Genomic DNA, 13,198 nt, shown 5'->3' with positions numbered 1-13,198 from the left:
CACTGGGTCATATTGCTTCTTCTCCCAATTAACTTCAGCTTCTGGTCTTTCAACAAATGCATCAGACATTACCAAATCAGAACAGCCCAATAAAAGTCAACCCTTAACCATTGGAATTATGAACTAAAAACCACTTCAGTCCCTGCTCTTACTCAGTTCTGATGCCCTGACTACAGTTACCTGAGGAGTTGGACCCCTTTAATTAGGATCCCTTCATTCTTCTTTTATCCCTTCATTCTGATCCCTGAAAGAGCTTTAGCAGTGACATGTTCCAAAATTGGCCCACAAGATGCTGCCTCCCCTGAGGTAACAACATAGCAGTTCAGAGAACAAGGGAGAAAAAAAAGAATTTGAGACCATGCAGAATCCTTGTTTCATTTCTGACCCTTTTAATACAAGTCGAGGCCTCATATCATGTAGAACTAACTCTTAGGAACCAACTGGTCCACCATTTGCCTTGCTCTTTGGGCCGTTTTAGAAAATGTAGGACCAGCTGGCCCTAATGCGATGGTTTGCCATTCTCAATTGTTAACAGATTCACTGACAGCATTTGCAATTTGAGGTCTCCAAATTAATTCTGATTTAAAGCTTATGAGAGAGAACTCAGAGCAAGCTTCTGATGCATGAGATAAGTTATGTTTCTGAGAACTAACAGTGTGGTTTGTTATTTTGGTTTTATGTGTATATTCAGGTGGTAACTACATTCCTTAAAATTAGGCAGATGGCCTGTCTGCCTCTGCATTTTGTGCCATTGGCTTAAGAGTTCTGGATTTTGTTCTTGATGCTTAGGGAAGAAATAGCTGTCTAAACATTGTTAACACCAAAGAATTTTTGAAATTGACTTGGACATAGTTCAGTGTTACTTCGCTTAGGCTGCATACAGAGTTTAAGTGTCTTATTCTCTATACATAGTGGAGTTTTAAAATTTGTGTTTTGTTTTTTGGTGGTGGGGGGGAGGATGGTAAGGGAAAGTATAGAAATGGAACTAATTGAATCTGGGGGTAAAAATCTCTGCTGAGAGTCTGTGAATTATAAATTGGCTAGCTGCAGCAGCAGGAACTCAGGCAAAGGTATTGGAGTGCAGTCAGTGTGACAGGAAGCTTATTTTGGTGTTCTTTCTGTGCCTTGCCTTGTCCTTGACGTTTACTCCAGGGGACTGTGTATTTAAAAAGAAAGGAGAGGTGCCTACGGTTTCCATCTGGGAAACTTTTACAGCGTTCTTACCTAGGGTCTTAAAGGCAAAGGACAAAGCTGTCCTGCTAGATGAGATGGTGTAGTCTCCCATCCCTTTCCCAGCTGTCTGTCACCCAGCTGTGTACCCAGCCCGACTTTAGCTGTCAGCCATGGGATGTGGCACATACTAGCAGATAAAGCTAGCATTTGTTCTGAAAGTCCCACCAGGACAGCCATTTTGTCTGGTTCGATCAACAAAAAAATGTGTTAAAATTTCAGAGAGTAGCGTTTAAAGCCGAGATATTTACATTTGAATATTATTCAAGAAATCTTTCCCAAAATGTAGAAGATAAAATAACAGCTCCCTGGTCTGGGCTGCTTTCTCCTAAGCAGAGGAATGGGCTCAGTGGCCACGTTTCAGTTTTAGGATTCAAAAACAGCATTTTCATTTTAATTGGGAACTTATTTATAACCCAGGAGTCATCCCCACACTTAGTTTTTCTGATATTTTGTCCAGATTTTTCTTTCCCCTAATAATTACACCCCCCGTTCTCCAGCTAAGCATTTTCCCTCCTTTCTCGTGTTTACACCTTTCAAATATTTGCAGATTGTTATCTTGTCACCCTCTTAGTCACCGCTTAGCCGAACTGTACAGATTTAGCACCTTTTATCTTTCTTTAAAGGCAGGCCTCCCCGCCCCTGAGTCATTTTCCACTGCTCCCTTGAAATGTGCTCCAGTTTTCTGCATTTCCATGTGGCCACACAGCTTCCTATAGCAGAACACAGGGTCCTAAGTGGGGATGGTTTCCCTCCTTCGTTGTATGGAAACTGAGCATCTCTGCCGTGCTCCATCCTCAGGCCTGGCCGGTACTGCTGGGCAGCGCTGACCTCTCCTTCTCTGTATGTCAGCTGCACTCCCAAGTGTGCTGAGCTGAAGACCAGTGGGGTAAATGGGTGTAGCTGTGCTTGCCGGTTTTTCCTCAAAGTGTTATGTAACCGTTGGAAAATGGATGTGCGGAGTCAGGGATTCTTTCAGCCCCTCTCCTGGTATTTGCATAACATCTGCATTAACCCTGACAGTTCATTAGCCATTTCCTTTTCTGGGTATGTACTTCTTTTCAGAAGTATTTTCACCAATACTCACTTACTCAGCATTATTTGAGGCTCTACAGTGCCACTGTGTGCTAGGCAGTGTATTGGATGTTAGAAAGAATAAAATCTCAATACCACAGGACCCAACCGAAGACCCAGTTTAGTTTTAGTTTTATTTGGGTTGCAAATACCAGGTTGTCATGTAGCTTTGCTCATGGCAGCAGTAAGGGGAGAGAGCAGATTTCTGGGAACATCCCTGAAAAATCTAACCAATCCGAGGTAAGGTCCAGTGTCTCAACTCTTGGCACCCGGAAGCTGACTAGCTCTGCGGTGGCCCTAGGCCCTCCACAGTAGGACTCCGGTGGCAGTGCTCCAGTGTGGACGCCAGTTGGTCCCCTCTGCTTACCGCCTCCTTCCTCAGGCTCCTGATGGGCTTATGTTTTGCACACTGCTGGGTTCAGATTCCAGAAAGAGAATCTTTTTGGCTCACCCGTTATCTCCCATTTCTCTTTGGACAGAGCTCTTTTCCCTCTGCCAGGCCGACTGTAGATTGGCTACCTCGAATCACGTGCAGCAGCAACTCTCCCTCTCTCCCCCAGCCCCCTGTCAGTCCCACCTTCAGCTTTGACCTCCATCTCCAATTTGTGGTGAGGAGAGGACAGAGGCCAGAGTCAAGGGCTAGAGGACATAGGCCTGATGCCTCAGCAGTGGACTTGGCATGGTGAGCCTCATGATTGACTTGTCCAGTACGTTCTACCAACAGTCTCCCAGACACACATGCATCTGTCTACCATAGTCCTAGTAGCACGTTATTTCTTAGCATTCTGCAACCTGTAGTTTTAATAGTAAATTCAATCACCAATCACAGGCCTTAGGCAATGGTAGAGGAATAGAATGTTTTTGTGCTGGTAATTAAGCTTTATTGGCTCAAAGTCCTCTTTTGCATCACTGAGTGCTCGCTCGGCTTCCAGCACAGTGCCTAACCCAGAGTAGGCACTGATGTGTGTGTGCGAGATGGAGGGAGGGAGAAGTCTACTGAGTGAACTCTGAGGCATTTTGATGTATCCTAAGTAGGCGGAAGGCAAAGATCGCGTCTGCGCACCTCCTGTGCCCTCGCCTCGCTCGCATCCGATGCGGTGGTGAGCACGCCGGACATGAAGTAAGCACCGTTGACTAATGCTTCCAGTTGGTTTTTGTTTCCACTAGAGTTTTGTTTCCTTTAGTTAATGCCTGGTCTCTTGTTTGCTGGACAAAGTGTCATTGGGAAGCTGTCACTTCTAGCCAAGGCAGACTTGCCACACTTCCCTTTAGCTCCCAATAAAGGAAAAAGCAAACACACTTTGAGTCCAGAGGCTTAATTATCATAAAACTCAACGTACAATGTAAAATATTCAGAGCGATACATGACTCTCACGTAGCCATCAGTAGAATCTCTTATGGCGCCACTATCGTATCATCAAGAAGTTGTACTTCTTGTTCCAAAGCTGACTGACCAAAGTGTTTGTGTTAATTGACCTAGTTAGTCAATGTCTCTGAGTGTATAATTTCTTTTTAATAGAATGCTTTATAGTCCAGCATTTTACATTTGAAAGGGGGCACCCTGAACTCCAGGAGTCAAGCCTTGGGTGAGAAATCTCAAAAGGGCATAACCGAAATTGTAGGATGTTATCACCAGGGGAGACTTCGGAGTTCCTTTATTTTATAGACAGAGGCCATGAGGCCCAGAAAGGTTTCATACTTCGTCGCTGGCAGAGCAGAAACCAGAACCATGATGTGCTAACAGCTAGTGATGCCCTTTCCTTCCTAAACCATATGAAGTCAGGCGCATCCTCTTTTTTATTTTAAGTCGTCTTGGGCAACCATCATATCCCAGAAAGCATAAAAAAGGTACGAAAAATAATGGGTTTTTAGCTCTAAGCAGATAGGTCTGTAGGGCTTTCAAGAGGTCAAGGAGCCGGATGGATTAGGAGGGAGGGTGTGCGTCTTATCTGCTCTTCATGGACCTCAGCTGAAAAGCCCCACAGGGTACAGCAGCTCTTCATCCTGGCACGCCCCATAGTGGGGAAGGAAAATGGTTAAGAATGTGTGGGATTTTTTATTGTAATTTTTTTTAAACAAAATGTTTTTGTTTTTTGAACGGCTTGTAAGTGTCAGGAGGAAGTTTGGCAGTTACCCTGACCCTGTGGCGTTCGAAGCACAGCAGAGTTTGTACGTCCTTGTCGGCAGACAGCGCTGCCCCCGTGCACTCTCAGAAAAGACAGCTATTAGTGGTAATTTGCACGATTCAGAATTACGGGCACTTTCTTACCTGGCTAGGGAGAGCTGCTGGAACTCCAGTGATCTCTCACTTCATATTTACAGTCTTGGGAGCTCCCCATTGCTGCATGCCAGCCTGCACTGAGCTGCGGCCTGGCATTTGCTTTCTGAGAGCCCAACTTTCTTCCCCTTGATCTGTTTTCTCTAATTTCCCTCTTTTTTCTTTTCTTTTTTCTTCTCTTCTCTCTCCTCTCTCCTCTCTTCTCTCTTCTCCGTATTGGTAGCAGAGCAGCACACCAGGGACACCAGCCCAGTAGTGCAGTCTTTGTTTGAATAGAGGTGCAGCGGGGACTGCGTTGACTTGCCGGCCGGGCTCTTGGGGACGGCAGGCCAAGCAGAGCACCTCCCGCTGACAGTGCGCGTCTTCCTTCACCTGCTCTTCAGCAGGAACAGCTGTCCTCCTGGCTTTAGTTGCTGACACTTGTTTGCTTTCCTCTCTTAGTGGGCAGCATATTTCTTGCCCTGTTTCCTAATCCCTTGGGACGCAAAAGCAAGTCCAGAAGCTGATAAAAAAGCACTCAGTGTAGCCTTTGAACTCTCTAAGACGGCCATCAGGGCCCTCCCAGGCTTCTGTCTTCACACGTTAAGTTAGTCTACACCAGTGTCAAGCTGAGGGCCTTGACCCACTGGAGTTTTAATTCAATGTCATAACCATTTTTTTTCTCTTTAATGAAATAGAGTGGAAGAGATACAGAGCATATCACATGTAGTCAAGATTAACCATTGTTTTGTGGAAACTTCGTTATATGTAAGTTACATACCCGTATGTAAATGTATATATGGATCATAATAAAATTAAAGGTTTGAAAACACTCAGCTACACAGTTCTTTCTCTGTAGAAGTACATTCTGCCTCTCCCTGCTCAGGCTCTGTTTTGGCATCCTTCCTAGTGCAGCATTGCCCCTCTTCCCCCGCCACCTAGCAGTTCCCTTGCTCCTGAGCATGGAAGGTGCTACCACGGCGGCCCCAGTGCCCCACCCTTCCACTGGACGTCCAAACACCCTGCTCACCTGCTCAACAAGAGATGGAGGACCCCAGGCCCCAGACTCCTACCTTGTCTCCATTATAGGTTATAACGCCCTCTAGTTGTTGAACTCCAAAACTGGACTTTTTCTCAGTGGCTTTAGCGATTGACAGTCTAGGGTTCTGATAGACCACTTAGTGGCTTTGTGATTTCGGACCTTATGTCTATTTATATAGAGACAGTACTCAATTTTACACCTCTTTTTTCCCCTTAGCACTCATACCCAGGTTCCTACTCCCATTGGATGTATTTTTAACATGCAACCTCTCCCTGTCTGTCCTGAGCTGAGATGTGACAGTTTTGGCTAAGATTTTTGAAAAACGGGCTCTCAAGCAACTTTTCTGTTCCCTCTCCTTTCTCGGAGTCTACACGGAGTGGTCGGTTTTTGGTCACCACAGGCCCAAAGGCCTCTCTCCTGAAAGACATTTTGAATCCATTTCAGCTTGATTTGTTTAACTCCCTGGGCTTCTTGAGCCATCTTGTTTTCTGGATTTAATCACTTTGTGGTCTCCCAGGATTCAGAGAGAGCTACTGGGACCTCAAGATTTCTTGAGATTTCTGGATACCAAGATCATGACAGCACAGTAGAGTGGATACGTCTGTTCAACCAGTGAAACTCAGAAATCTTCTGTGCCCTTTTTTATGAAAAGTCTTTTGCCCAATTCCTGCTGCCCAGTCAGTTGTCCCAGCTTCCTCCTGGTTCTAGTCCCCAGTTCATAACCACCCCACCAACAGCACCCAGCCCAGCCCAGCCCCACCCAGATAGCTGCTAAAGGTCAGACACAAACTGGAAACTTATTTTAGTGGTACTCTTATTTTGCAGCAATGCTTTATCTGTGGGTATGTGGCCAAAAAGTTCAATAATATTGTTTATTTTTTTCTCTCTGACTATTCTGTTCTTGCTTAGTTTGCAGATATGAAATGAAAAGTGTTTTTGGCTGTCAATGTTGTAGAAATCATAGGCTGTCTTTCATTCAGTTTTACTCTGGCCCCATCTCTCCCTTCAAGGTTAATCTCAGGCTCTTTGGCTCTGAGTTTATTGCTCTCTTTTACAAAAATCGGTTCCACTTCTCCCATGCAGCCTGGCATTGAAGTGCCCAGAATGAGGCAGCCCTGGTGATCTTCTTGCCCATGGGACACTTGGGCAGGGCCTTCTGCTGTCCCATGCGCGCATCAGTGGGAGAATGGCCCTGGTCACCAGCCCGAGCTGCCGGCCTGCTGCAGTTGCTGCCCTGCTGCTGCTCTCCCTCTCTGCTCTTTCGTTTGATGTGATATATTCCTTTTGTGAGGCCTTGAGGCTTGGAAAGAAGGCTCTGTTCTTGAGCTTCTGAAAACCCAAGGTATAAACTATTCCCTTTCCTCTGAGCTTCATGACCTTGAATCCGTGCTGTGGCCAGAAACATGAGCAGCCAGCTGGCTTCATCCAGAAGAGATGTATATTCTGTCCCAGCAGCGGTGGCCCCTCTTTGCCCAAAGGCTCCCTGGTAGGTGTTTGCTGTAGCCTCGACACCCTGTGCCAGATGTCTCATACCTGCACCTGAGGCTGTCTGTAAGTAAGACATAACACTTCCCGGTTCTGCCTTATGCTGCGGCAGGAGCGACCAGCAGTGCTCCAGAGACCTGGGCATTAAATGTATCCTCCCCCATACTTGGATCATTTCCTTTCGTTGTGTCTCTAGCCTAGTTCAGCTTTTTGCATTAAAATTACAGCTGCGGTATGAATTTTCTGGAAATATTTATAAGTGACTCGGATGTCAAAATGTGACATATTTCAAGGTCTGTCACCAGTGACCACTGTTAGTGATAAATACATTTGCAAAATGAATGCCTGAATCAGCGAGAGAAAGCAAATGCAGTCTGAGTTGGTTAGTGAGCACCTGTGTTGTACAAAAGACTGTCCTTGGATATAAAGAAGTGTGAAGAACGGGATCCTCGGGGATCTTACAGGCCAAGTAGGGAGTGAAAGATAACTGAGGTTGTGAGCATGGGTAATTACTATGAGCAATAATACTAATAATAATGGTAAAACAATAAGGGTTAAATTGTATTATACCTCTCCATATGCTAGGCATTATGCTACTGCGTATTTTATGTACCTAATCTCCCCCCAGGTCACACAGCAACCAAGTAAGGTAGATACATTATTCTACTGGTTTTACAAATAGGACAACTGAGGCTTTGAGTGGTTCCATAACTTGGCTAAGGTCACAAAGCAAATAAGTGGTAGAATTAGGATGTGAGTACAGGTCTGTCTGGTTCCAGACCCCTAATACTTCATCAGTATTCTGTTTTTTTTATTTCTCATTCTGAATGAAAAACTGTGGTACTATTATCCAGAATATAGCCAGAGGACAGTGGGATAAGCTTAGGAAGAGAAGAATGACACTGAGTTAACACTTGTGAATTTGACGTGAAAGTCAGACGGTAAAAAGAAAATGTCTAAGAGTCCACTGGAATGGCTCTCGGGAGGCAGAATGGCTGGGGAGAGCAGTGTAATTTAGATGAGAGAGGCATTTATATAAGATGGTTAAGACAGTGAGACGATCGGATTGTGAGGAGTGAGGAGCACAAGACGGGGGTGCATCCCACATCCGGGTGTGCCTGTGTTCCCTGCATGCCTTTATTTGGACCTCCCTGGGTCCTCTTGATGACTGCCAGGTGCTGTGACAGAGAGCCCCTCTCCGTTGTCGCGGCCCTGGCAGTGTTGGTTTTTCCCTCTGGGGCACCTTATCTCAGATGTGATGGCGTTCTGATCTAAGTCCTGCCCCGTCGGAAGGGTCAGGGGCACTAGGCCTACTGGGCCCCTTTTCATCACAAATTCTCCTTCTTTCCTGACACAGGCATCGAATGCCCCAGAGGAGCCCGAAACCTCCCAGGCTTGGTGCAGGAGGGAGAGCCTTTCAGTGAGGAAGCAACACTTTTCACCAAGGAGCTGGTGCTGCAGCGAGAGGTGGGACATCTTACGGTTGCTTCTTGTATGAAGAGGGGTGAGAAAATGGGGCTCCCTTGGTCTGATGTTTTTCTGCCACATCAGAGATCAGTCTGGCACTTTTTCCAGTGCTCAGCCTTCCACGTCCACCATCCATTGTGGGTCTGCCCACATCCTGCTTCCTTGAGCCCGGCATCATTGACCAGCCACCCCCAAATCGCCCCTCACCATTGGCGTCCTGGGATACGTGGCGAACGCCAAGCCCGCCTAGCCAGCATCCTAATGCAGAGGGCTTACAGCTTTGCAGTTCTCCTCCTTGGCGAATCAGCCCAAGCTGCCTGCCTCCAGCTGGATTTAGAAGCTTGACTAACCCTGTCAGGGGCCAATTTTCTTTGAACATTTATTTGTATCTTTGAGTAATTGCATTTTCTGTAGCGGGTTTTCTGACTTAATTTAATTGTATTTCTGTTTCTGCCTGTTGGGCTGGCTCTTGCAGGCAGGAGTTAGGCTTCTCAGCTGCCGTGGTGTCCATCTACCTGCTAATTTTTTATCAAGTCATAGTCAACTGATCCATCTTCTTTCCAGGAGTATTCCAGTCATTCATCCTGCTAGGTGGGCACAAGAAAGGAACAGTGGGGGAGTGTGCCAGGCTCGGGCTGAGGATTTTAGATCTGCCTTTGTCCTCGTTTCTTTTACAGTCAAAACCGTAGGGTCCCTTCAGCTTTCATACAATATCATAATACGCACAGACCTAAAAGATGATGGGGTCCAGGAGGTTAGCGCGCTCATGGGTCTTTGTAGATCCTTGAGATCAGATGTGTGGGCTTTGGGATGTCCGTAAGCTTCGGAATCTCTCATTTTGATCTGAATCACCAGTGAATATATTGGGTACTGGAGGCCCAAGAGAATAGGCTAGCCCAGGAGATAGCGTTGGACTGCCCAAGCCTGTGGAAAACCCCCTCTTTGACTTCTGGCTGAACAGTACTGTTTGCTTTGGTTGCCGCCTTGTTGGGATTTCTTTAGCACCTAGCCTCCCATTTTGTGAAAGAAAGTGGTGTGGCAAAAGAAATCCTGAATTCTTAGCTCAAGAGCTATGGGTTCCAGTTCCCAAAAACGAACTGCAGCTACCTGGGCACTGCACCAGCTCTGTTGGCCGTCTGCGCATTGGGGTGGGGATGCGAGTGCTTACCCCCTCCTTTTCTCTTCAGTCTGACGTCGACCCCCATTTTGGTTTTGGTAAGATGCATTCATGTTTGTGGAGAAGAAGTCCTCATACTGGCATGAAGAGTGCCTTCCCCCACCCCTCTATTTTGTAACTGCACAATGTAGCTTAAATTTTTATCAATTATAAAGATAGGCCTCTGCTAGAGAAAGTATTTTAGGAATCCAAACACTCCAGTTGTCTCTCAGTAACTGTTGGGATTTGGGGTGCAGTAATTAGGTAGAAGGGGCAGATATTTTAAAATTTCCTCTGTGTGGGCCTTTGGATAATGAACTACAGAGCGGTTGTGGGTTGGAAAAAGCAGGTGAGCCCACACAGGGTCTGTGACTTAAAGACATCACAGAGGTAGCAGCAACAGATGTTCGGTGCTTGTGCTTTGGACGGAGGGAGGAAAGGCCCTCCTTGGATTGCCTGAGACCTGCATTAGCAACATTCTCATCGCTTCCCTGCCACGCCCCACTTCTGTGTTGCCCTCCCATTTCTCACCGTCGTCTTCCAGTGGTGGTTCACATTTCCTGAAGTTTCTTTCCCTTTCTTTTTCAACTCTTGTTTTCCCAGCCACTATTCTACCTGATCATATTTCCGGCCTGCTGATGATATCCAAAAGCACAAGGGGGTTAGAGAGAATACTGACCTAAAAGGAGCGAGTGGCCCAAAGCTCTTTTACTCTCTTAGTTACTATGACCTTACCTTTGTCTGTATGTTTGCTGATATTGGATTGTGGAAAAAGATAAATTTTTCCCCATCTTCTTTGATGCCCCTGGCATGTGAGTGAGTTTGCAGATCTTAGTCTATTCCAGATTTGATATTTAGCTTTCTTGGTAGTAGTGCCCCAATCTTGCAGAGCCCTAAGTTGGGGTCTCTTGATAAAGAAACTTTCTGCATTTTCTTAGCTGCTTATATGATTACCTGGCCTGACTGTTTTGAAAGGTCTTTATCCAGAGGAAAGAGGAGTATGGCCTAAACTCAGGATAACTTGGAAGTTTTTACTAAAGGAGCTGATTCTAGCCTGTTCTCCTGGGCACTTCCCTTCATTATATGTATGAAAACTGTTTTCTGAAAGGTGTAGGAATGAAGAGCGGTTTTTGTTTTTGTTCTAGGTTTATTCACTTAACTTTTACCTGTATTTTTGTTCCATATATTGTCCTGGAGAAATTTCTCTTGGCTCTCTTCCTTCCACCCCACAAGGATCTAGAAAAGCCTGATGGATTGGCATTCCTGGATGCAGAGATCCCCCCACCCTTAGGAGGGAGTACTGTGTGATTGTCTGGATGCCTGAGTGTGGATTCACAGCCTCGCATCAGGTAGCTCTTACCTTCAGGGCAGCCATTGTGCCCCACTCCAGGTGCTCTTCTGGGGCGGAGGTGCTGCTGTGGTGGCCCCAGTTGAACAGGTTTTTTTGTACCTTGTGCCTATTCCCCCGACAATCAGCTTTAGCTCAGGTAATCAGGTATTATGATGATGTGATTGCCCTTGACTGCGTCCCATCCCTCCCCTTTAAATTTCTCTTTTTTAGTATCTTATTTTTGACCAAGATCTGTCTGTCCCCTACCTCCTTTTCCCAGTTACTCGAAACTTGCAGTATCGTATAGGAAAAGAGAAGCACACAGATGTCGTGATTCCACAGCATGTTCTGGCCACCTGTGTGATCCCACAGTGGTGCCTCCATCAAATTAGACTCACATGCATGAACCTGTAAACTGACGGCGAAAGGATGTGGCGTGGGGGAAAGCCTATAATAGACACTGCCCTTAGGGCAGCCCCCCTGCCAGGGAGCAGACACAGACCTAGGGCACAGGTGCCTGACTCCTTGTTGATGAAGTGCATTGTCTTGGCTTTGGGTAGCCAGAGCAGAAATTGCTGCCTGTTTCTTTCTCCGTTTTGGTGTAAAGAGAAAGTAGTAGTCTTTCCATCCCATAGCCTTGTGTGGAACCTGCCAGAGTCTCTCACAAGTCTCTTGTTTACATTTCAGATGGTCCCCATTATCTGGAGACTTGATAGCCCTGCTTCTGTTAAATGTGTTTTACAGTGACACTAGTTAGCACAGAACTACTGACATTCCTGGCCACCACTCAGCTTCATTTTCCTGTCTTTCCTGTACACCCTTCAATGTATTTCTTCCTTTTCTTCATTTTTCTATGTGGTCCTTCTCCTTAGCCATTAGTTCCCGTTGTCTTTCTTTTTTTTTTTTTAAGATTTTATTTATTTATTTGAGATAGAGCACGCACACAAGCAGGGGCCAGGGGGAGGGAGCAGAGGCAGAGGGAGAAGTAGGCTCCCCAGTGAGCAAGGAGCCAGATGCGGGGCTTCATCCCAGGACCCTGGGATCATGACCTGAGCCGAAGGCAGACACTTAACTGACTGAGCCACCCAGGCACCCCAGTTGTCTTTTGTTCCTTTCCCTGAGCTAGGAGTCTGAGAAGACTGTTCCAGGTCAGGTGTCTGGGTGTTCTGGCATTCCTGCTCCAGGGCAAGAAAAAGAGCAGTTTAGACACCAGCTTGTTACCTGAGTCTTTGTGGCCTTGAAGGCTGAAGCAGCCAAGGAACTCTGAAAAGACTTCATACTTACTTTTACTCAAAGGAAATCCAGTTAGCTCAACAGTTCTTCCCAGTCTGACTCAGTATGTAGCAGGGGTGGGCAAATCCGGCCCGCTGCCGGTGTTTGTGAATAAAGTTTTACTGAAACACAGCCATACTCATTGTTTCATGTATTACGGTCTATGGCTGCTTTCATACTCTTAACAGCGGAGTTGAATAGGTACGACAGAGGCCATAAGGCTTGCAAAACCTAAAATATTTACTTATCTGTCTTTTTATCACAAGTTTTCTGACCCTTGCTGTACGGTAAGTCTATGCTGAGTTGGTTGGTTTAAATCACTTGCAGCCCTGAAAATGACAGTTTGCTCTCTTGTCCCCTGCCTTTGAGGCTGGGCTCCTTCTGGGCCACGCAGAGTGAGATCATTGTGCCCGTTTCTGGAGCTGTGACTGTGAGCTATATGAGTGCTGTGTCCCACTGGATGGCATGAGCTTGTGTGCCCCCCCCCTTGTGAGCCCCCCTCCCACAATACAGCTGCTGCTTTCAGGCAGTTCTCTGCCGCACTGCCAAGGACAGGAAGATCTGGTGTAGCTTCCCAGATGGGGAACTGTGCCCATTGCTAGCATCTTCCCAGAAGTAGTGGTGAGCGTTAGCTGATGGGTAGATAACTGGCTTAAATGTGCAAACTCTCCGTATTCGAGCTCCAGTTATCATGTGGTTCTGGGTGATTCTTTCCTGCCTTGGTATTCCTGTCTAAAACATTGATCTGGCAATCCAAAGCCACCCACTTCCTTTTGAGGCCCTTCCTGTGAATAAAAACAGTCACGTGGGATCTGTTCACACCTTGCCAGAAGGCCAGCTAGCCAGCACTCACTCACTGACCAGCGGCTGCCTGCACAGCACTGC

At 46.4% G+C, this 13,198-nt stretch overlaps 1 protein-coding gene across 1 annotated transcript in view; it reads left to right on the top strand.

Annotated features, from left to right (window-relative positions):
• Positions 1–13,198, top strand: part of SND1 (staphylococcal nuclease and tudor domain containing 1) — a 406,385-nt gene that overhangs the window by 301,427 nt on the left and 91,760 nt on the right. The window contains exon 16 of the mRNA XM_045792715.2: positions 8,446–8,555. Coding sequence (XP_045648671.1) covers positions 8,446–8,555 — 110 coding nt within the window. The remainder of the gene's footprint in view (positions 1–8,445; positions 8,556–13,198) is intronic.

This window comes from Ursus americanus, chromosome 3 (genome assembly GCF_024610735.1).
Source record: "Ursus americanus isolate L20-20 chromosome 3, mUrsAme1.1.p, whole genome shotgun sequence".
Taxonomy (NCBI): Eukaryota; Metazoa; Chordata; class Mammalia; order Carnivora; family Ursidae; genus Ursus; species Ursus americanus.
The sequence above is the reverse complement of the archived record's forward strand: the minus strand, read 5'-3'. Positions and strand labels throughout refer to the sequence as shown.